The sequence below is a fragment of the Petromyzon marinus genome (genome assembly GCF_048934315.1).
Source record: "Petromyzon marinus isolate PM22_M1 ecotype Great Lakes invasive population chromosome 73 unlocalized genomic scaffold, UKy_Petmar_22M1.pri1.0 chr73_unloc.6, whole genome shotgun sequence".
In the NCBI taxonomy this organism is placed as follows: domain Eukaryota; kingdom Metazoa; phylum Chordata; class Hyperoartia; order Petromyzontiformes; family Petromyzontidae; genus Petromyzon; species Petromyzon marinus.
Window position 1 is genome coordinate 18,516 of NW_027422612.1, and position 26,814 is coordinate 45,329.

The 26,814-nt window shown below is 52.8% G+C and overlaps 1 protein-coding gene across 1 annotated transcript in view; it reads left to right on the forward strand.

The window, feature by feature from the left end:
* Nucleotides 1-22,423, forward strand: part of LOC142908156 (vesicle transport protein SFT2B-like) — a gene marked incomplete at its 5' end in the record, with an annotated part of 37,430 nt that extends 15,007 nt beyond the window's left edge. The window contains 6 exon segments of the mRNA XM_076058441.1: nucleotides 1,109-1,191; nucleotides 6,991-7,072; nucleotides 11,084-11,116; nucleotides 11,118-11,120; nucleotides 14,062-14,120; nucleotides 22,390-22,423. Coding sequence (XP_075914556.1) covers nucleotides 1,109-1,191; nucleotides 6,991-7,072; nucleotides 11,084-11,116; nucleotides 11,118-11,120; nucleotides 14,062-14,120; nucleotides 22,390-22,423 — 294 coding nt within the window.
* Between the last annotated feature and the right edge of the window lie 4,391 nt (nucleotides 22,424-26,814).

Consider the following 26,814-nt stretch of genomic DNA (forward strand, 5'->3'; position numbering starts at 1 on the left):
AACTGTGTCTAGGGCGCGATATTTCTGTGTGTGTCTGTGTGTCTATGTGACTGTGTCTATGTAACTATGTGTCTATCTGTGTGTGTCTATGTAACTGTGTCTATGTGTAACTGTGTCTATGTGTCTATGTGTAACTGTGTCTATGTAACTGTGTCTATGTAACTGTGTCTATGTAACTGTGTGTGTCTAACTGTGTCTAGGGCGCGATATTTCTGTGTGTGTCTATGTGTCTGTGTCTATCTGTGTGTGTCTATGTCTCACTGTCTATGTGTCTGTGTCTATCTGTGTGTGTCTATGTCTCACTGTCTATGTGTCTGTGTCTATCTGTGTGTGTCTATGTCTCACTGTCTATGTGTGTGTGTCTAGGGCGCGATATTTCTGTGTGTGTCTATGTGACTGTGTCTCACTGTGTGTGTCTATGTGACTGTGTCTATGTAACTGTGTCTAACTGTGTCTCACTGTCTAACTGTGTCTAGGGCGCGATATTTCTGTGTGTGTCTATGTGTCTATGTGACTGTGTCTATGTAACTGTGTCTAACTGTGTGTGTCTAACTGTGTCTAGGGCGCGGTATTTCTGTGTGTCTATGTGACTGTGTCTATCTATGTGTGTCTATGTAACTGTGTGTGTCTAACTGTGTGTGTCTAGGGCGCGGTATTTCTGTGTGTCTATGTGACTGTGTCTATCTATGTGTGTCTATGTAACTGTGTGTGTCTAACTGTGTGTGTCTAGGGCGCGGTATTTCTGTGTGTGTCTATGTGACTGTGTCTATGTAACTGTGTCTAACTGTGTCTCACTGTCTATCTGTGTGTGTCTATGTCTCACTGTCTAACTGTGTGTGTCTAGGGCGCGGTATTTCTGTGTGTGTCTATGTGACTGTGTCTATGTAACTGTGTCTATGTGTCTATGTAACTGTGTCTATCTGTGTGTGTCTCACTGTGTGTGTCTATGTGACTGTGTCTATGTAACTGTGTCTAACTGTGTCTATGTCTCACTGTGTGTGTCTATGTGACTGTGTCTATGTAACTGTGTCTATCTATGTGTGTCTAACTGTCTATGTAACTGTGTCTAACTGTGTCTAACTGTGTGTGTCTAACTGTGTGTGTCTAGGGCGCGGTATTTCTGTGGTTGCCCCATGGCCTCACGCTGTTTGCCGTCTTCTACACGGTGGGGAACATCGCCTCCATCACAAGGTGGGGGGATAGTGGGGGGATAGTGGGGGGGAGTGGGGGGGAGAGTGGGGAGTGGGGAGTGGGGGGGAGAGTGTGGGGGGAGAGTGTGGGGGGAGAGTGGGGGGAGAGTGGGGGGTGTGGGGGGGTGTGAGGGGGAGAGGGGGGAGAGTGGTGGGGGGAGACTGTGGGGGGGAGAGTGGTGGGGGGGGAGAGTGGTGGGGGGAGAGTGGTGGGGGGGGAGAGTGGTGGGGGGGGAGAGTGGTGGGGGGAGAGAGTGGTGGGGGGGGAGAGTGGTGGGGGGGGAGTGGTGGGGGGAGAGTGGTGGGGGGGGAGAGTGGTGTGGGGGGGAGAGTGGTGGGGGGGGAGTGGTGGGGGGAGAGTGGGTGGGGGAGAGTGGTGGTGGGGGGAGAGTGGTGGGGGGAGAGTGGGTGGGGGGAGAGTGGGTGGGGGGAGAGTGGTGGGGGGGGCAGAGTGGTGGGGGGGGAGAGTGGTGGGGGGAGAGTGGTGGGGGGGGAGAGTGGTGGGGGGGGAGAGTGGTGGGGGGAGAGTGGGTGGGGGGGAGAGTGGGTGGGGGGAGAGTGGTGGGGGGGGGGAGAGTGGTGGGGGGAGAGTGGTGGTGGGGGGAGAGTGGTGGGGGGGGGAGAGTGGTGGGGGGGGGAGAGTGGTGGGGGGGAGAGTGGTGGGGGGGGCAGAGTGGTGGGGGGGCAGAGTGGTGGGGGGGAGAGTGGTGGGGGGGGAAGAGTGGTGGGGGGGGCAGAGTGGTGGGGGGGGGAGAGTGGTGGGGGGGGGAGAGTGGTGGGGGGGGAGAGTGGTGGGGGGAGAGTGGTGGGGGGAGAGTGGTGGGGGGGGGGAGAGTGGTGGGGGGAGAGTGGGTGGGGGGAGAGTGGGTGGGGGGAGAGTGGTGGGGGGGGGAGAGTGGTGGGGGGGGGAGAGTGGTGGGGGGGGGAGAGTGGTGGGGGGGGGAGAGTGGTGGGGGGGGGAGAGTGGTGGGGGGGGAGAGTGGTGGGGGGGAGAGTGGTGGGGGGGGAGAGTGGTGGGGGGGGCCAGAGTGGTGGGGGGGGAGAGTGGTGGGGGGGGCAGAGTGGTGGGGGGGGGAGAGTGGTGGGGGGGGAGAGTGGTGGGGGGGGAGAGTGGTGGGGGGGGAGAGTGGTGGGGGGAGAGGTGGTGGGGGGGGAGAGTGGTGGGGGGAGAGTGGGTGGGGGGAGAGTGGTGGGGGGGAGAGTGGTGGGGGGGGAGAGTGGTGGGGGGAGAGTGGTGGGGGGAGAGTGGTGGGGGGAGAGTGGTGGGGGGAGAGTGGTGGGGGGGGAGAGTGGTGGGGGGAGAGTGGTGGGGGGGGGAGAGTGGGGGGGGGGGGAGAGTGGTGGGGGGAGAGTGGTGGGGGGGGGGAGAGTGGTGTGGGGGGGGAGAGTGGTGGGGGGGGAGAGTGGTGGGGGGGGAGAGTGGTGGGGGGGGGAGAGTGGTGGGGGGGGGGAGAGTGGTGGGGGGGGAGAGTGTGGGGGAGACTGTGGGGGGGAGAGTGGTGGGGGGAGAGTGGTGGGGGGAGAGTGGTGGGCGGGGAGAGGTGGTGGGGGGGGAGAGTGGTGGGGGGAGAGTGGTGGGGGGAGAGTGGTGGGGGGAGAGTGGTGGGGGGAGAGTGGTGGGGGGAGAGTGTGGGGGGAGAGTGGTGGGGGGAGAGTGGTGGTGGGGGGAGAGTGGTGGGGGGGGGGAGATTGGTGGGGGGGGGAGAGTGGTGGGGGGGGGAGAGTGGTGGGGGGGGAGAGTGGTGGGGGGGAGAGTGGTGGGGGAGAGTGGTGGGGGGAGAGTGGTGTGGGGGGAGAGTGGTGGGGGGAGAGTGGTGGGGGGAGAGTGGTGGGGGGGAGAGTGGTGGGGGGAGAGTGGTGGGGGGGGAGAGTGGTGGGGGGGAGAGTGGTGTGGGGGGAGAGTGGTGGGGGGAGAGTGGTGGGGGGAGAGTGGTGGGGGGAGAGTGGTGTGGGGGGAGAGTGGTGTGGGGGGAGAGTGGTGGGGGGAGAGTGGTGGGGGGAGACTGTGGGGGGGAGAGTGGTGGGGGGAGAGTGGTGGGGGGAGAGTGGTGGGGGGAGAGTGGTGGGGGGGAGAGTGGTGGGGGGGGAGAGTGGTGGGGGGGGAGAGTGGTGGGGGGGGAGAGTGGTGGGGGGGGGAGAGTGGTGGGGGGGAGAGTGGTGGGGGGGAGAGTGGTGTGGGGGGGAGAGTGGTGGGGGGAGAGTGGTGGGGGAGAGTGGTGGGGGGAGAGTGGTGGGGGGAGAGTGGTGGGGGAGAGTGTGGGGAGAGTGGTGGGGGGGGAGAGTGGTGTGGGGGAGAGTGGTGTGGGGGGAGAGTGGTGTGGGGGGAGAGTGGTGTGGGGGAGAGTGGTGTGGGGGGAGAGTGGTGTGGGGGGAGAGTGGTGTGGGGGGAGAGTGGTGGGGGGGAGGAGTGGTGTGGGGGGAGAGTGGTGTGGGGGAGAGTGGTGTGGGGGGAGAGTGGTGGGGGGAGAGTGGTGGGGGGAGACTGTGGGGGGGAGACTGTGGGGGGGAGAGTGGTGGGGGGAGAGTGGTGGGGGGAGAGTGGTGGGGGGAGAGAGTGGTGGGGGGAGAGTGGTGGGGGGAGAGTGGTGGGGGGAGAGTGGTGGGGGGAGTGGTGTGGGGGGGGGAGAGTGGTGGGGGGGAGAGTGGTGGGGGGGAGAGTGGTGGGGGGGGAGACTGTGGGGGGGAGAGTGGTGGGGGGAGAGTGGTGGGGGGGAGAGTGGTGGGGGGGAGAGTGGTGGGGGGGGGGGGGGAGAGTGGTGGGGGGGGAGAGTGGTGGGGGGAGAGTGGGTGGGGGGAGAGTGGGTGGGGGGAGAGTGGTGGGGGAGAGTGGTGGGGGAGAGTGGTGGGGGAGAGTGGTGGGGGGAGAGTGGTGTGGGGGGAGAGTGGTGGGGGGAGAGTGGTGGTGGGGAGAGTGGTGGGGGGAGAGTGGTGGGGGGGAGAGTGGTGGGGGGAGAGTGGTGGGGGGGGAGAGTGGTGGGGGGGAGAGTGGTGGGGGGAGAGTGGTGTGGGGGGAGAGTGGTGGGGGGAGAGTGGTGGGGGGAGACTGTGGGGGGGAGAGTGGTGGGGGGGGAGAGTGGTGGGGGGGGAGAGTGGTGGGGGGGAGAGTGGTGGGGGGGGGAGAGTGGTGGGGGGGGAGTGGGGGGTGGGGGGGAGAGGTGGGGGGGGAGAGTGGTGGGGGGAGAGTGGTGGGGGGAGTAGTGGGGGGAGAGTGTAGTGGGGGGGGAGAGTGGGGGGGGAGAGTGGTGGGGGGGGAGAGTGGTGGGGGGGAGAGTGGTGGGGGGGAGAGTGGTGGGGGGGAGAGTGGTGGGGCGGAGAGTGGTGGGGGGGAGAGTGGTGGGGGGAGTAGTGGGGGGTCTAGTGGGGGGGGAGAGTGTAGTGGGGGGGAGAGTGTAGTGGGGGGGGAGAGTGTAGTGGGGGGGAGAGTGGTGGGGGGGGAGAGTGGTGGGGGGGGAGAGTGGTGGGGGGGGAGAGTGGTGGGGGGGGGAGAGTGGTGGGGGGGGAGAGTGGTGGGGGGGCGAGTGGTGGGGGGGAGATTGGTGGTGGGGGGAGAGTGTAGTGGGGGGGAGAGTGTAGTGGGGGGGGAGAGTGTAGTGGGGGGGGAGAGTGTAGTGGGGGGGGAGAGTGTAGTGGGGGGGGAGAGTGTAGTGGGGGGGGAGAGTGTAGTGGGGGGGGAGAGTGTAGTGGGGGGGAGAGAGTAGTGGGGGGGGAGAGTGTAGTGGGGGGGGAGAGTGTAGTGGGGGGGGGAGAGTGTAGTGGGGGGGGAGAGTGTAGTGGGGGGGGGAGAGTGGTGTTTTCGCGTGCCCATGAACACTGCTGTTGCCATGGAACGTGGTGGGTTTTAATTTTATTTATATTATTTTTTATATTTACTTTGTATTTATTTGTTTTTATTCACTTACTTTTCGTCTTTTTATATTCACCTTCAGTGCACTTAATTTTTATTATTTTTTATCGCTTTATTGGTTGTTATTTTATATTCGCTTTATTTTTTTAGTATTTTTATATTCGCTTTATTTTTATAATTTTGTATTAACTTTAATTTTTGTTCGCTTTATTTCTATTCTTATTTTTATTCACTAAGCATCTTTTTGTATTCACTTTATTTTTTATTATTTTATATTCACTTTGTTTTTATTATTTTTATTCACTTTAAAGTTGTATCAATGCTGGTTGTGATTTTAATGACTCTGTGTGTGTGTGTCTATGTGTGTGTCACTGTGTCTGTGTGTGTGTGTCTATGTGTGTGTGTCTGTGTGTGTCTATGTGTGTGTGTCTGTGTGTGTCTGTGTGTGTGTGTCTATGTGTGTCACTGTGTGTGTGTGTGTGTCTGTGTGTGTGTCTGTGTGTGTCACTGTGTGTGTGTGTGTCTATGTGTGTGTCACTGTGTCTGTGTGTGTGTGTCTATGTGTGTGTGTGTGTGTCTATGTGTGTGTGTCTGTGTGTGTCTATGTGTGTGTGTGTCTATGTGTGTCACTGTGGGTGTGTGTCACTGTGTGTGTGTGTCTGTGTCTATGTGTGTCACTGTGTGTGTGTGTCACTGTGTCTGTGTGTGTGTGTCTATGTGTGTCACTGTGTGTCTGTGTCTATGTGTGTCACTGTGTGTGTGTCACTGTGTGTGTGTCACTGTGTCTGTGTGTGTGTCTATGTGTGTCCCTGTGTGTGTGTGTCTGTGTGTGTGTGTCACTGTGTCTGTGTGTGTGTCTATGTGTCTGTGTGTGTGTCTATGTGTGTGTGTGTCTGTGTGTCACTGTGTGTGTGTGTCACTGTGTGTGTGTGTCTGTGTGTGTGTCACTGTGTCTGTGTGTGTGTGTCACTATGTGTGTGTGTCACTATGTGTGTGTCACTGTGCCTGTGTGTGTGGCTGTGTGTGTGTGTCACTGTGTGTGTGTCTGTGTATGTCTGTGTGTGTGTCTGTGTGTGTCTGTGTGTGTGTCTGTGTGTGTGTGTGTCTGTGTGTGTGTCACTGTGTGTCTGTGTGTGTGTCACTGTGTGTCTGTGTGTGTGTGTGTGTCTGTGTGTGTGTCACACTATGTGTGTGTGTGTGTATGTGTGTGTGTGTCACTATATGTACGTGTGTATGTGTGTGTGTCACTGTGTGTGTCACTGTGTGTGTCACTGTGTGTGTGTGTCACTGTGTGTGTGTCACTGTGTGTGTGTCACTGTGTGTGTCACTGTGTGTGTGTCACTGTGTGTGTGTGTCACTGTGTGTGTCACTGTGTGTGTGTCACTATATGTATGTGTGTGTGTGTCACTGTGTGTGTCACTGTGTGTGTCACTGTGTGTATCACTGTGTGTGTGTGTCACTGTGTGTGTCACTGTGTGTCACTGTGTGTGTATCACTGTGTGTGTGTCACTGTGTGTGTGTGTCACTATATGTATGTGTGTATCACTGTGTGTGTCACTGTGTCACTGTGTGTGTCACACTGTGTGTGTGTGTGTGTCACTGTGTGTGTGTGTCACTGTGTGTGTGTCACTGTGTGTGTCACTGTGTCACTGTGTGTGTGTCTGTGTGTGTGTGTCACTGTGTGTGTGTCACTGTGTGTCTGTCACTGTGTGTGTCACTGTGTGTGTCACTGTGTGTGTGTCACTGTGTGTGTGTGTGTCACTGTGTGTGTGTGTGTCACTGTGTGTGTGTCACTGTGTGTGTCACTGTGTCACTGTGTGTGTCTGTGTGTGTGTCACTGTGTGTGTCACTGTGTGTGTGTCACTGTGTGTGTGTGTCACTGTGTGTGTCACTGTGTCACTGTGTGTGTCACTATGTATGTGTGTGTGTCACTATATATGTGTGTGTGTGTGTCAGCACGTTTTTCCTAATGGGCCCTGCAAAGCAACTGAAGAAAATGTTTGAGTTGACCAGACTCATAGCCACCATCATCATGCTGGTAACTACATCATCACTACCATCACTACTACATCACTACATCATCACTACTACATCACTACATCATCACTACTACATCACTACTACATCATCACTACCATCACTATCATCACTACTACATCATCACTACTACATCACTACATCATCACTACTACATCACTATCACTACTACATCATCACTACTACATCATCACTACTACATCACTATCACGACTACATCATCACTACTACATCATCACTATCACTACTACATCATCACTACTACATCATCACTACTACATCATCACTACTACATCATTACCATCACTACTACATCACTATCACGACTACATCATCACGACTAATCATCATCACTACTACATCATCACTACTACATCATCACTACTACATCACTACTACATCATCACTACTACATCATCACTACATCATCACTACCATCACTACTACTACACTATCACTCACTACATCACTATCACTACTACATCATCACTACTACATCATCACTACTACATCATCACTACTACATCATCACACTACATCATCACTACTACGTCATCACTACTAACGTCATCACTACTAACATCATCACTACTACATCATCACTACTACATCATCACTACCACATCATCACTACTACACTACTACCTACTACATCATCACTACTACATCATCACTACTACATCACTACATCACTACTACTATATCACTACCATCACTACTACATCATCACTATCACTACATCACTATCACTACTACATCATCACTACTACTACATCACTATCACTATCACTACTACATCACTACCATCACTACTACACCATCACTATCACTACTACATCACTATCACTACTACATCATCACTATCACTACTACATCACTATCACTACTACATCATCACTATCACTACTTCATCACTATCACTACTACATCATCACTACTACATCACTATCACTACTACATCACTATCACTACTACATCATCACTACTACATCATCACTATCACTACTACATCACTATCACTACTACATCATCACTATCACTACTACATCACTATCACTACTACATCATCACTACTACATCACTATCACTACTACATCATCACTACTACATCATCACTACTACATCATCACTATCACTACTACATCATCACTACTACATCACTATCACTACTACATCACTATCACTACTACATCACTACTACATCACTATCACTACTATCTACATTATCACTACCATCACTATCACTACTACATCATCACTATCTACATCACTATCACTACTACATCACTATCACTACTACATCATCACTACTACATCACCATCACTACTACATCATCACTACTACATCATCACTACTACATCACTATCACTACTACATCATCACTACTACATCATCACTACTACATCATCACTATCACTACTACATCATCACTACTACATCATCACTACTACATCATCACTATCACTACTACATCATCACTACTACATCACTATCACTACTACATCACTATCACTACTACATCACTACTACATCATCACTATCACTACTACATCATCACTACTACATCATCACTACTACATCACTATCACTACTACATCATCACTACTACATCATCACTACTACATCACTATCACTACTACATCATCACTACTACATCATCACTACTACATCACTATCACTACTACATCATCACTACTACATCATCACTACTCCATCACTATCTACATCATCACTACTACTACCATCACCACTATCATCATGATGGTACCTTCATCATCACTACTACATCACTATCACTACTGCATCATCACTACTACATCATCACTACTACATCGTCGCTACTACATCATCACTATTACATCACTATCACTACTACATCATCACTACTACATCATCACTATCACTACTACATCATCACTATCACTACTACATCACTATCACTACTACATCACTATCACTATTTACATCACTACTACATCACCATCACTACAACATCACCATCACTACTACTACCATCATTACTACTACCATCACCACTATCATTACTACTACCATCACTATCATCACTACTACTACCATCACCACCATCACTATCATCACTACTACATCACTATCACTACTACATCATCACTACTACATCACTATCTTCACTACTATCACTACTACCTTCACTATCATCACTACTACTACTATCACTACCATCACTACCATCATCAGCATCACCACTACTACCATCACTACCATCACTACCATCACCACTACTACCATCACCACTACTACCATCACTACTACCATAACTAACTATCATGATGATGGTGATGATGATGTTGATGATGGTGATGTTGATGATGATGATGTTGATGATGGTGATGGTGATGATGGTGATGTTGATGATGATGTTGATGATGGTGATGTTGATGGTGATGTTGATGTTGATGATGGTGATGGTGATGTTGATGATGGTGATGTTGATGACGATGTTGATGGTGATGATGGTGATGATGATGGTGATGAGGACGATGGTGATGATGGTGGTGATGATGTTGATGATGATGGTAATGTTGATGATGATGGTGATGTTGATGTTGATGGTGATAATGTTGATGATGGTGATGGTGATGATGGTGATGTTGATGATGATGTTGATGATGGTGATGTTGATGGTGATGATGTTGATGATGGTGATGTTGATGGTGATGTTGATGGTGATGATGATGTTGATGATGATGGTGATAATGATGTTGATGATGATGGTGATAATGTTGATGATGGTGATGGTGATGTTGATGATGGTGATGTTGATGATGATGTTGATGATGGTGATGTTGATGGTGATGTTGATGATGGTGATGGTGATGTTGATGATGGTGATAATGGTGATGTTGATGATGATGATGTTAATGATGGTGATGTTGATGGTGATGATGATGGTGATAATGATGTGGATGATGATGGTGATGTTGATGATGGTGATGATGATGTTGATGGTGATATTGATGATGATGTTGATGATGGTGATGTTGATGATGTTGATGATGTTGATGATGGTGATGTTGATGATGTTGATGATGTTGATGGTAATGTTGATGATGTTGATGGTGATGTTGATGATGATGTTGATGATGGTGATGTTGATGGTGATGTTGATGATGATGTTGATGATGGTGATGTTGATGGTGATGTTGATGATGATGTTGATGATGTTGATGATGGTGATGTTGATGATGATGTTGAGGATGGTGATGGTGATGATGATGTTGATGATGGTAATGTTGATGATGTTGGTGATGTTGATGATGGTGATGATGATGTTGAGGATGGTGTTGTTGATGATGTTGGTGATGTTGGTGATGATGTTGATGTTGTTGATGATGTTGGTGATGTTGTTGATGTTGTTGATGTTGATGAGTGATGCTGATGATGGTGATGTTGATGATGGTGATGATGTTGATGATGATGATGGTGATGTTGATGATGGTGATGTTGATGATGATGATGTTGATGTTGATGATGTTGATGATGATGATGGTGGTGATGTTGTTGATGTTGATGATGATGGTGATGTTGATGATGGAGATGTTGTTGATGATGTTGTTGATGGTGATGTTGATGATGATGATGATGTTGGTGATGATGTTGTTGATGATGATGTTGATGATGATGATGTTGGTGATGATGTTGATGATGGTGATGTTGTTGATGTTGATGATGGTGATGTTGTTGATGTTGATGATGTTGGTGATTATGCTGTTAATGTTGTCTGATGATGTTGATGATGATAATGATGTTGATGATGGTGATGATGTTGTTGATGATGATGATGTTGTTGATGATATTGATGTTGTTGATGATGGTGATGATGATGGTGATGTTGATGATGATGTTGGTGATGATGATGATGATGTTGATGATGATGATGATGTTGATGATGATGTTGATGTTGTTGATGTTGTTGATGATGATGATGTTGATGATGATACTGATGATGGTGATGTTGATGTCTCTCTCCAGGTCTGTCTGGGCCTCACACTCTGCTCAGCTCTAATGGGTGAGCCAACATCATCATCATCATCAACATCACCACCATCATCATCATCAACATCACCACCATCAACCATCACCACCACATCAACATCATCACCACCATCAACAACACCACCATCATCATCACCACCATCATCAACATCACCATCATCATCATCACCACCATCACCACCACTATCAACATCACCACCACCATCATCATCACCACCACCATCAACATCACCACCACCATCATCATCATCATCACCACCACCACCATCAACATCATCATCAACATCACCACCATCATCATCATCAACATCACCACCATCAACATCACCACCATCATCAACATCATCACCACCACCATCAACAACACCACCATCATCATCACCACCATCATCAACATCACCATCATCATCATCACCACCACTATCACCACCACCATCACCACCACCATCATCATCACCACCACCATCAACATCACCACCATCATCATCATCATCACCACCACCATCAACATCATCATCAACATCACCACCATCATCAACATCACCAACACCAACATCACCAACACCACCATCATCATCACCACCATTAACATCACCACCATCATCAACATCACCATCATCATCATCACCACCATCACCACCACTATCAACATCACCACCACCATCATCATCACCACCACCATCAACATCACCACCATCAACAACACCACCATCAACAACACCACCATCAACATCACCAACACCAACATCACCAACACCACCATCATCACCACCATCACCACCACCATCAACATCACCACCATCATCAACATCACCACCATCATCAACAACACCACCATCATCATCACCACCATCACCACCACCATCACCACCACCATCACCAACACCACCACCAACACCACCACCAACACCACCATCACCATCATCAACATCACCATCAGCATCATCATCACCACCATCACCACCACCATCACCACCATCACCACCATCATGACGAGGGAATTCCTCCAGGATGGTGGTGGGAGTCACCATTTACAAATGGTTTTTTTAAACACAAAATTATCTTTTTACACAAAATTATAGTTTTTTTAAACGCAAAATTATAGTTTTTTTAAACGCAAAATTATAGTTTTTTTAAACGCAAAATTATTGTTTTTTTAAACGCAAAATTATAGTTTTTTTAAACGCAAAATTATAGTTTTTTTAAACGCAAAATTATAGTTTTTTTAAACACAAAATTATAGTTTTTTTAAACACGAAATTATAGTTTTTTTAAAATGCAAAATTATAGTTTTTTTAAACGCAAAATTATAGTTTTTTTAAACGCAAAATTATAGTTTTTTTAAACACAAAATTATAGTTTTTTTTAAATGCAAAATTATAGTTTTTTTAAACGCAAAATTATAGTTTTTTTAAACGCAAAATTATAGTTTTTTTAAACACAAAATTATAGTTTTTTTAAACGCAAAATTATAGTTTTTTTAAACACAAAATTATAGTTTTTTTAAACACAAAATTATAGTTTTTTACACAAAATTTTAGTTTTTTTAAACACAAAATTATAGTTTTTACACAAAATTTTTGTTTTTTTAAACACAAAATTATCGTTTTTTTAAACGCAAAATTATAGTTTTTTAAAACACAAAATTTTAGTTTTTTACACAAAATTAACGTTCTTTTTAAAACACGAAATTATCGGGGTTTTTTTAAACACAATTATCTTTACTTTTTTTACGGAAAATTACAAATTTTTTTACACTCAAAATTACATATTATGAAACACAAAATTTTATCGGGGGGGCTGTTTTTTTTCACGCGAAATTTTATTTTTAAACGCAACATGTAAAAAGAAAAAAATTTAAACACGAAACTATCGGGGTTTTTTTTTTTAAACGCGAAATTATCGTTTTGTTTAACGCGAAATTGTCGTTATTTTTTAATGCGAAATTATTTAAAAAAATTATCATTTTAAACATGATTTAAAATTTTTAATTACGTCAAATTTTCGTTTTAATTCCTTGAACACGCAATTGTAGTTTTTATTTTTTTTTAAACACGAAATTATCTTTCCTCTGTGAGATGTTTTAATGATTTTTGGAGCCCACATCTACGCGAATTTGCCGGGCAAATTGCTGCGGTCGTGGAAGTCAAAGTCGTCGTTACCCTCACACCGATGATGATGTCACCGATGATGTCACCGGTGATGTCACCGATGATGCTGCCGATGATGTCAGAGATGATGTCACCGATGATGTCACCGATGATGCTGCTGATGTTACCGATTATGTCACTGATGATGTCACCGATGATGTCACCGATGATGCTGCCGATGTCACTGATGATGTCACTGATGATGTCACCGATGATGTCACCGATGATGTCACCGATGATGTCACTGATGATGTCACTGATTATGTCACCGATGATGTCGCCGATGATGCTGCCGCTGCTGATGATGATGTCACTGATGACGTCACCGATGATGTCACCGATGATGCTGCCACTGCTGCTGATGATGATGTTGTTACTGGTGGTGATGATGATGTCACTGATGATGATGTTACTGATGATGATGATGTTACTGATGATGATACTGATGATGATGTTACTGATGATGATACTGATGATGCTGCCGCTGATGATGCTGCCACTGGTGGTGATGATGATGTTACTGGTGGTGATGATGTTACTGATTATGCTGCTGCTGATGATGCTGCTGATGATGATGTTACTGATGATGCTGCCACTGGTGGTGATGATGATGTTACTGGTGGTGATGATGTTACTGATTATGCTGCTGCTGATGATGCTGCTGATGATGATGTTACTGATGATGCTGCTGATGATGATGTTACTGATGATGCTGCTGATGATGATGTTACTGATGATGCTGCTGATGATGATGTTACTGATGATGCTGCTGATGCTGCTGATGATGATGCTGATGCCTTACAGTGGAAGAATAAAGGGCTGACTTTGATCTTCTGCATTCTGCAATTTCTGGCACTCACTTGGTGAGACACACGGGGAGAGAGACACGGGGAGAGAGACACAGAGACACAGAGAGAGAGACACGGGGGGAGAGACACGGGGAGAGAGAGAGAGACACGAGGGGAGAGAGACACGGGGAGAGAGAGACACGGGGAGAGAGAGACACGGGGAGAGAGACACGGGGAGAGAGAGACACGGGGAGAGAGAGACACAGAGACACAGAGAGAGACACGGGGAGAGAGACACGGGGAGAGAGACACAGAGAGACACGGGGAGAGAGACACGGGGAGAGAGACACGGGGAGAGAGACACGGGGAGAGAGAGACACGCGGAGAGAGACACGGGGAGAGAGACACGGGGAGAGAGAGACACGGGGAGAGAGACACAGAGACACGGGGAGAGAGACACGGGGAGAGAGAGACACGGGGAGAGAGAGACACGGGGAGAGAGAGACACGGGGAGAGAGAGAGAGAGAGACACGGGGAGAGAGACACGGGGGGAGAGAGACACGGAGAGACAGAGAGAGAGAGACACGGGGAGAGAGAGACACGGGGAGACAGAGACACAGAGACACAGAGAGAGAGAGAGACACGGGGAGAGAGACACGGGGAGAGAGAGACACGGGGAGAGACACGGGGAGAGAGACACGGGGAGAGACACGGGGAGAGAGACACGGGGAGAGAGAAACACAGAGACACAGAGAGAAAGACACGGGGGGAGAGACACGGGGGAGAGAGACACGGGGAGAGAGACACGGGGAGAGAGAGAGAGACACGGGGAGAGAGACACGGTGAGAGAGAGACACGGGGAGAGAGAGACACGGGGAGAGAGACACGGGGAGAGAGACACGGGGAGAGAGACACGGGGAGAGAGAGACACGGGGAGAGAGACACGGGGAGAGAGACACGGGGAGAGAGAGTCACGGGGAGAGAGAGACACGGGGAGAGAGACACGGGGAGAGAGACACGGGGAGAGAGACACGGGGAGAGAGACACGGGGAGAGAGAGACACAGAGAGAGAGACTCAGAGACACAGAGAGAGACACGGGGAGAGAGACACGGGGAGAGAGACACGGGGAGAGAGACACGGGGAGAGAGACACAGAGACACAGAGAGAGAGAGAGACACGGGGAGAGAGAGACACGGGGAGAGAGACACGGGGAGAGAGAGAGACACGGGGAGAGATACACGGGGAGAGAGACACGGGGAGAGAGACACGGGGAGAGAGAGAGACACGGGGAGAGAGACACGGGGAGAGAGAGAGACACGGGGAGAGAGACACGGGGACAGAGAGACACGGGGAGAGAGAGACACGGGGAGAGAGAGACACGGGGAGAGAGAGACACAGAGACACAGAGAGAGACACGGGGAGAGAGACACGGGGAGAGAGACACAGAGACACAGAGAGAGAGACACGGGGAGAGAGACACGGGGAGAGAGAGAGAGACACGGGGAGAGAGACACGGTGAGAGAGAGACACGGGGAGAGAGAGACACGGGGAGAGAGACACGGGGAGAGAGACACGGGGAGAGAGACACGGGGAGAGAGAGACACGGGGAGAGAGACACGGGGAGAGAGACACGGGGAGAGAGAGTCACGGGGAGAGAGACACGGGGAGAGAGACACGGGGAGAGAGACACGGGGAGAGAGACACAGAGACACAGAGAGAGAGAGAGACACGGGGAGAGAGAGACACGGGGAGAGAGACACGGGGAGAGAGAGAGACACGGGGGAGAGATACACGGGGAGAGAGACACGGGGAGAGAGACACGGGGAGAGAGAGAGACACGGGGAGAGAGACACGGGGAGAGAGAGAGACACGGGGAGAGAGACACGGGGACAGAGAGACACGGGAGAGAGAGAGACACGGGGAGAGAGAGACACGGGGAGAGAGAGACACAGAGACACAGAGAGAGACACGGGGAGAGAGACACGGGGAGAGAGACACAGAGACACAGAGAGAGAGACACGGGGAGAGAGACACGGGGAGAGAGACACGGGGAGAGAGAGACACGCGGAGAGAGACACGGGGAGAGAGACACGGGGAGAGAGAGACACGGGGAGAGAGACACAGAGACACGGGGAGAGAGACACGGGGAGAGAGAGACACGGGGAGAGAGAGACACGGGGAGAGAGAGAGAGAGAGACACGGGGAGAGAGACACGGGGGGAGAGAGACACGGAGAGACAGAGAGAGAGAGACACGGGGAGAGAGAGACACGGGGAGACAGAGACACAGAGACACAGAGAGAGAGAGAGACACGGGGAGAGAGACACGGGGAGAGAGAGACACGGGGAGAGACACGGGGAGAGAGACACGGGGAGAGACACGGGGAGAGAGACACGGGGAGAGAGAAACACAGAGAGAAAGACACGGGGGGAGAGACACGGGGGAGAGAGACACGGGGAGAGACACGGGGAGAGAGACACGGGGAGAGAGACACGGGGAGAGAGAGAGAGACACGGGGAGAGAGACACGGTGAGAGAGAGACACGGGGAGAGAGAGACACGGGGAGAGAGACGACACGGGGAGAGAGACACGGGGAGAGAGAGACACGGGGAGAGAGACACGGGGAGAGAGACACGGGGGAGAGAGAGACACGGGGAGAGAGACACGGGGAGAGAGACACGGGGAGAGAGAGACACGGGGAGAGAGAGACACGGGGAGAGAGACACGGGGAGAGAGACACGGGGAGAGAGACACGGGGAGAGAGACACGGGGAGAGAGAGACACAGAGAGAGAGACACAGAGACACAGAGAGAGACACGGGGAGAGAGACACGGGGAGAGAGACACGGGGAGAGAGACACGGGGAGAGAGACGCAGAGACACAGAGAGAGAGAGACACGGGGAGAGAGAGAGACACGGGGAGAGAGACACGGGGAGAGAGACACGGGGAGAGAGAGAGACACGGGGAGAGAGAGAGACACGGGGAGAGATACACGGGGAGAGAGACACGGGGAGAGAGACACGGGGAGAGAGAGAGACACGGGGAGACAGACACGGGGAGAGAGAGACACGGGGAGAGAGACACGGGGAGAGAAAGACACGGGGGGAGAGAGACACGGGGAGAGAGACACACGGGGAGAGAGACACGGTGAGAGAGAGACACGGGGAGAGAGAGACACGGGGAGAGAGACACACGGGGAGAGAGACACGGTGAGAGAGACACGGGGGGAGAGACACGGGGGGGAGAGACACGGGAAGAGAGAGACACGGGGAGAGAGAGACACGGGGAGAGAGAGACACGGGGAGAGAGAGACACGGGGAGAGAGACACACGGGGAGAGAGACACGGTGAGAGAGACACGGGGGGAGAGACACGGGGGGGGAGAGACACGGGGGGAGAGAGACACGGGAAGAGAGAGACACGGGGAGAGAGAGACACGGGGAGAGAGAGACACGGGGAGAGAGACACGGGGAGAGAGAGAGACGGGGAGAGAGAGACACGGGGAGAGAGACACGGGGAGAGAGAGAGACACGGGGAGAGAGACACGGGGAGAGAGACACGGGGAGAGAGACACAGGGAGAGAGAGAGACACGGGGAGAGAGACACGGGGAGAGAGAGAGAGACACGGGGAGAGAGACACGGGGACAGAGAGACACGGGGAGAGAGAGACACGGGGGGAGAGAGACACAGAGACACAGAGAGAGACACGGGGAGAGAGAGACACAGAGACAGAGAGAGAGAGACACGGGGAGAGAGAGACACAGAGACACAGAGAGAGAGACACGGGGAGAGAGAGACGCGGGGAGAGAGACACACGGGGAGAGAGACACGGGGGGAGAGAGAGACACGGGGGGAGAGACACGGGGAGAGAGAGACACGGGGGGAGAGACACGGGGGGCGAGAGACACGGGAAGAGAGAGACACAGGGAGAGAGAGACACGGGGAGAGAGAGACACGGGGAGAGAGACACGGAGAGAGAGAGAGACACGGGGAGAGAGAGACACGGGGAGAGAGACACGGGGAGAGAGAGACACGGGGAGAGAGAGACACGGGGAGAGAGAGACACGGGGAGAGAGACACGGAGAGAGAGAGAGACACGGGGAGAGAGAGACACGGGGAGAGAGACACGGGGAGAGAGAGACACGGGGAGAGAGAGACACGGGGAGAGAGACACGGAGAGAGAGAGAGACACGGGGAGAGAGACACGGGGAGAGAGAGACACGGGGAGAGAGAGACACGGGGAGAGAGACACGGGGAGAGAGAGAGAGATACGGGGAGAGAGAGACACGGGGAGAGAGAGACACAGAGAGAAAGAGACACGGGGAGAGAGAGACACGGGGAGAGAGACACGGGGGAGAGAGACACGGGGAGAGAGAGACAGAGAGAGAGACACGGGGAGAGAGAGACACGGGAGAGAGAGAGACACGGGGACAGAGAGACACGGAGAGAGAGAGACACAGAGACACAGAGAGAGAGAGACACGGGGAGAGAGAGAGAGAGAGAGACACGGGGGGAGAGAGACACGGGGGGATAGAGACACGGGGAGAGAGAGACACGGGAGAGAGACACGGGGGGAGAGAGACACGGGGAGAGAGAGACACGGGGGAGAGAGAGAGACACGGGGGAGAGAGAGACACGGGGAGAGAGAGACACGGGGAGAGAGAGACACGGGGAGAGAATGAGACACGGGAGAGAGACACGGGGAGAGAGACACGGGGAGAGAGACACGGGGAGAGAGACACGGGGAGAGAGAGACACGGGGAGAGAGAGACACAGAGAGAGAGACACGGGGAGAGAGACACGGGGAGAGAGACACGGGGAGAGAGCCACGGGGAGACAGAGACACGGGGGAGAGAGACACGGGGAGAGAGACACGGGGGAGAGAGACACAGGGAGAGAGAGACACGGGGGAGAGAGACGGGGAGAGAGAGACACGGGGAGAGAGAGACACGGGGAGAGAGAGAGACACGGGGAGAGATACGGGGAGAGAGAGACACGGGGAGAGAGACACGGGGGGAGAGAGACACGGGAAGAGAGAGACACGGGGAGAGAGAGACACGGGGAGAGAGAGACATGGGGAGAGAGAGAGACACGGGGAGAGAGAGACACGGCGAGAGAGAGAGACACGGGGAGAGAGAGACACGGGGAGAGAGAGACACGGGGAGAGAGAGTCATGGGGAGAGAGAGACACGGGGAGAGAGAGACACGGGGAGAGAGAGACACGGGGAGAGAGAGACACGGGAGAGAGAGACACGGGGAGAGAGACACGGGGAGAGAGAGACACGGGGAGAGAGAGACACGGGCAGAGAGACACGGGAGAGAGAGAGACACGGGGAGAGAGAGACACGGGGAGAGAGACACGGGGAGAGAGACACGGGGAGAGAGAGACACGGGGAGATAGAGACACGGGGGAGAGAGAGAGAGACACGGGGAGAGAGAGAGAGACACGGGGAGAGAGAGAGACACGGGGAGAGAGAGACACGGGGAGAGAGAGACACGGGGAGAGAGAGACACGGGGAGAGAGAGACACGGGGAGAGAGACACGGGGAGAGAGACACGGGGGGAGAGACACGGGGGGAGAGAGACACACGGGGAGAGAGACACAGAGAGACAGAGACACAGAGACACAGAGAGAGAGACACGGGGAGAGAGAGAGACACGGGGAGAGAGAGACACGGGGAGAGAGAGACACGGGGAGAGAGAGACACGGGGAGAGAGAGACACGGGGAGAGAGAGACACGGGGAGAGAGAGACACGGGGAGAGAGAGACACGGGGAGAGAGAGACACAGAGACACAGAGAGAGACACGGGGGAGAGAGAGAGACACGGAGAGAGAGAGACACGGGGACAGAGAGAGACACGGTGAGAGAGAGACACGGGGAGAGAGACACGGGGAGAGAGACACGGGGGAGAGAGAGAGACACGGGGGAGAGAGAGAGACACGGGGAGAGAGACACGGGGAGAGAGAGACACGGGGAGAGAGAGACACGGGGAGAGAGAGACACGGGGGAGAGAGAGAGACACGGGGAGAGAGAGACGGGGAGAGACACACGGGGAGAGACACACGGGGAGAGAGACACGGGGAGAGAGAGACACGGGGAGAGAGAGAGACACGGGGGAGAGAGAGACACACGGGGAGAGAGAGACACAGAGACAGAGAGAGAGAGAGAGAGACGGGGAGAGAGAGAGACACACGGGGAGAGCGAGACACGGGGAGAGAGACACGTGGAGAGAGACACGGGGAGAGAGAGACACGGGAGAGAGACACGGGGAGATAGAGACACGGGGAGAGAGAGACACGGGGAGAGAGACACGGGGAGAGAGAGACACGGGGAGAGAGAGACACGGGGAGAGAGAGAGACACGGGGAGAGAGAGAGACACGGGGAGAGAGAAACACGGGGAGAGAGAGACACGGGGAGAGAGAGACACGGGGGGAGAGAGACACGGGGAGAGAGAGACACGGGGAGAGAGAGACACGGGGAGAGAGAGACACGGGAAGATAGACACGGGGAGAGAGAGAGACACGGGGAGAGAGAGACACGGGGAGAGAGAGACACGGGGAGAGAGACACGGGGACAGAGAAACGGGGAGAAAGAGAGACACGGGGAGAGAGAGACACGTGGGAGAGAGAGAAACACGGGGAGAGAGAGAGACACGGGGAGAGAGAGCGATACGGGGAGAGAGAGACACGGGGAGAGAGAGACACGGGGAGAGAGAGACACGGGGAGAGAGAGAAACACGGGGAGAGAGAGAGACACGGGGAGAGAGAGCGATACGGGGAGAGAGAGACACGGGGAGAGAGAGACACGGGAGAGAGAGACACGGGGAGAGAGACACGGGGGGAGAGAGACACGGGGGGAGAGAGACACGGGAAGAGAGAGACACGGGGAGAGAGAGACACGGGGAGAGAGAGACACGGGAGAGAGAGAGAGACACGGGGAGAGAGAGACACGGGGAGAGAGAGAGACACGGGGAGAGAGAGACACGGGGAGAGAGAGACACGTGGAGAGAGAGTCATGGGGAGAGAGAGACACGGGGAGAGAGAGACACGGGGAGAGAGAGACACGGGGAGAGAGAGACACGGGGCGAGAGAGACACGGGGAGAGAGACACGGGGAGAGAGAGACACGGAGAGAGAGAGACACGGGGAGAGAGACACGGGGAGAGAGAGACATGGGGAGAGAGAGAGACACGGGGGAGAGAGAGACACACGGGGAGAGAGAGACACAGAGACAGAGAGAGAGAGAGAGAGACGGGGAGAGAGAGAGACACACGGGGAGAGCGAGACACGGGGAGAGAGACACGTGGAGAGAGACACGGGGAGAGAGAGACACGGGGAGAGAGACACGGGGAGAGAGAGACACGGGGAGAGAGAGACACGGGGAGAGAGAGACACGGGGAGAGAGAGACACGGGGAGAGAGAGACACGGGGAGAGAGAGAGACACGGGGAGAGAGAGAGACACGGGGAGAGAGAAACACGGGGAGAGAGAGACACGGGGAGAGAGAGACACGGGGGGAGAGAGACACGGGGAGAGAGAGACACGGGGAGAGAGAGACACGGGGAGAGAGAGACACGGGAAGATAGACACGGGGAGAGAGAGAGACACGGGGAGAGAGAGACACGGGGAGAGAGAGACACGGGGAGAGAGACACGGGGACAGAGAAACGGGGAGAAAGAGAGACACGGGGAGAGAGAGACACGTGGGAGAGAGAGAAACACGGGGAGAGAGAGAGACACGGGGAGAGAGAGCGATACGGGGAGAGAGAGACACGGGAGAGAGAGACACGGGGAGAGAGAGACACGGGGAGAGAGAGAAACACGGGGAGAGAGAGAGACACGGGGAGAGAGAGCGATACGGGGAGAGAGAGACACGGGAGAGAGAGACACGGGGAGAGAGAGACACGGGGAGAGAGACACGGGGGGAGAGAGACACGGGGGGAGAGAGACACGGGAAGAAAGAGACACGGGGAGAGAGAGACACGGGGAGAGAGAGACACGGGGAGAGAGAGAGACACGGGGAGAGAGAGACACGGGGAGAGAGAGAGACACGGGGAGAGAGAGACACGGGGGAGAGAGAGACACGGGGAGAGAGAGTCATGGGGAGAGAGAGACACGGGGAGAGAGAGACACGGGGAGAGAGAGACACGGGGAGAGAGAGACACGGGGCGAGAGAGACACGGGGAGAGAGACACGGGGAGAGAGAGACACGGGGAGAGAGAGACACGGGGGAGAGAGACACGGGGAGAGAGAGAGACACGGGGAGAGAGACACGGGGAGAGAGAGACACGGGGAGAGAGAGACACGGGGTGTTTGTGATGTGGATGTTGTTTTTGTTGATTCCAGGTACAGCCTTTCATTCATTCCGTTTGCCAGGTAACTCACCACCACCCTCACCACTACACTCACCACCACACTCACCACTACACTCACCACCACACTCACCACTACACTCACCAATACACTACCACCACACTCACCACTACACTCACCACTACACTCACCACTACACTCACCAATACACTCACCACTACACTCACCATTACACTCACCACTACACTCACCATCACACTCACCACTACACTCACCACTACACTCACCACCACACTCACCACCACACTCACCATTACACTCACACCACACTCACCACCACACACCACCACACTCACCACCACACTCACCACCTCACCACTACTCACCACACTCACCACTACTCACCACTACTCTCACCACTACACTCACCACCACACTCACCACTACTCACCACTCACTCACCACTACACTCACCGCCACACTCACCACTACACTCACCACTACACTCACCACTACACTCACCACTACTCACCACTACACTCACCACTAACCACTACAACTCACCACCACACTCACCACTACACTCACCACTACCACTCACCACCACACTCACCACTACACTCACCACTACTCCACCACTACTCACCACTACTCACCAGTACACACACCACTACACTCACCACTACTCCGCCACTACACTCACCACTACACTCACCACCACACTCACCACGACTCACCACTACTCACCAATACTCACCACTACACTAACCACTACTCACCACTACACTCACCACTACAATCACCACTACTCACCACTACTCACCACTACACTCACCACTACTCACCACTACTCACCACTCACCACTACACTCACCACTACACTCACCACTACACTCAGCACCACACTCACTACACTCACCACTACTCACCACTACTCACCACTACACTCACCACTACTCACCACTACACTCACCACTACTCACCACAACTCACCACTACTCACCACTACACTCACCACTACTCACCACTACACTCACCACCACACTCACCACTACTCACCACTACTCACCACCACACTCACCACTACTCACCACTACTCACCACTACTCACCACTACACTCACCACTACTACACTCACCACTACTACACTCACCACTACTCACTACTACTCACCACTACTCACCACTACACTCACCACTACTACACTCACCACTACTCACCACTACTCACCACTACACTCACCACTACTACACTCACCACTACTCACCACTACACTCACCACTACTACACTCACCACTACTCACCACTACACTCACCACTACACTCACCACTACACTCACCACTTCTACACTCACCACTACTCACCACTACACTCACCACCACTACACTCACCACTACACTCACCACTACTACACTCACCACTACTCACCACTACTCACCACTACACTCACCACTACTCACCACCACACTCACCACTACACTCACCACTACTCACCACTACACTCACCACTACTCACCACTACTCACCACTACTCATCACTACACTCACCACTACACTCACCACTACACTCACCACCACACTCACCACCACACTCACCACTACACTCACCACCACACTCACCACTACACTCACCACTACACTCACCACCACACTCACCACTACACTTACCACCACACTCACCACTACACTCACCACTACTCACCACTACACTCACCACTACACTCACCACCACACTCACCACCACACTCACCACTACACTCACCACCACACTCACCACTACACTCACCACTACACTCACCACTACTCACCACTACACTCACCACCACACTCACCACCACACTCACCACTACACTCACCACCACACTCACCACACTCACCACACACACTCACCACCACACTCACCACCACACTCACCAATACACTCACCACCACACTCACCACCACACTCACCACTACACTCACCACCACACTCACCACAACTCACCACCACACTCACCACCACACTCACCACTACACTCACCACCACACTCACCACTACACTCACCACTACACTCACCAGCACACTCACCACCACACTCACCACTACACTCACCACTACAGTCACCACTACACTCACCACTACTCACCACTACTCACCACTACTACACTCACCACTACTCACCACTACTCACCACTACTCACCAATACTCACCAATACTCACCACTACTCACCACTACACTCACCACTACACTCACCACCACACTCACCACTACTCACCACTACTCACCACTACACTCACCACCACACTCACCACCACACTCACCACCACACTCACCACCACACTCCACTACTCACCACTACACACTCACCACTACACTCACCACTACTCACCACTACTCACCACTACACTCACCACCACACTCACCACCACACTCACCACCACACTCACCACTACACTCACCACACTCACCACTCCACCACTCACCACTACCACCACTACTCACCACTACACTCACCACTACTCACCACTACTCACCACCACACTCACCACCACACTCACCACCACACTCACCACTACACTCACCACTACTCACCACTACTCACCATTACACTCACCACTACTCACCACTACTCACCACTACTCACCCACTACACTCACCACTACTCACCACTACTCACCACTACACTCACCACTACTCACCACTACTCACCACTACACTCACCACTACTCACCACTACTCACCACTACACTCACCACTACTCACCACTACACTCACCACTACTCACCACTACACTCACCACTACTCACCACTACTCACCACTACACTCACCACTACACTCACCACTACTCACCACTACACTCACCACTACACTTACCACTACTCACCACTACTCACCACTACACTCACCACTACTCACCACTACACTCACCACTACTCACCACTACTCACCACTACTCACCACTACACTCAGCCACCACACTCACCACTACTCACCACTACTCACCACTACACTCACCACCACACTCACCACCACACTCACCACTACACTCACCACTACACTCACCACCACACCACCACTACTCACCACTACACTCACCACTACGCACCACTACTCACCACTACTCACCACTACACTCACCACTACACTCACCACCACACTCACCACTACTCACCACTACTCACCACTACACTCACCACCACACTCACCACCACACTCACCACCACACTCACCACTACACTCACCACTACTCACCACTACTCACCACTACACTCACCACGTACTCACCACTACACTCACCACTACTCACCACTACTCACCACTACACTCACCACTACTCACCACTACTCACCACTACACTCACCACTACTCACCACTACACTCACCACTACTCACCACTACTCACCACTACACTCACCACTACTCACCACTACACTCACCACTACTCACCACTACACTCACCACTACTCACCACTACACTCACCACTACTCACCACTACTCACCACTACACTCACCACTACTCACCACTACTCACCACTACACTCACCACTACTCACCACTACTCACCACTACACTCACCACTACTCACCACTACACTCACCACTACTCACCACTACACTCACCACTACTCACCACTACTCACCACTACACTCACCACTACACTCACCACTACTCACCACTACACTCACCACTACACTTACCACTACTCACCACTACTCACCACTACACTCACCACTACTCACCACTACACTCACCACTACTCACCACTACTCACCACTACTCACCACTACACTCACCACCACACTCACCACTACTCTCCCACTACTCACCACTACACTCACCACCACACTCACCACCACACTCACCACTACACTCACCACTACACTCACCACCACACTCACCACTACTCACCACTACACTCACCACTACGCACCACTACTCACCACTACTCACCACTACACTCACCACTACACTCAACCACCACACTCACCACTACTCACCACTACTCACCACTACACTCACCACCACACTCACCACCACACTCACCACCACACTCACCACTACACTCACCACTACTCACCACTACTCACCACTACACTCACCACTACTCACCACTACTCACCACTACACTCACCACTACTCACCACTACTCACCACTACTCACCACTACACTCACCACTACTCACCACTACTCACCACTACACTCACCACTACTCACCACTACACTCACCACTACTCACCACTACTCACCACTACACTCACCACTACTCACCACTACACTCACCACTACTCACCACTACACTCACCACTACTCACCACTACACTCACCACTACTCACCACTACTCACCACTACTCACCACTACACTCACCACCACACTCACCACTACTCACCACTACTCACCACCACACTCACCCACCCACTCACCACTACACTCACCACCACACTCCACTACTCACCACTACACTCACCACTA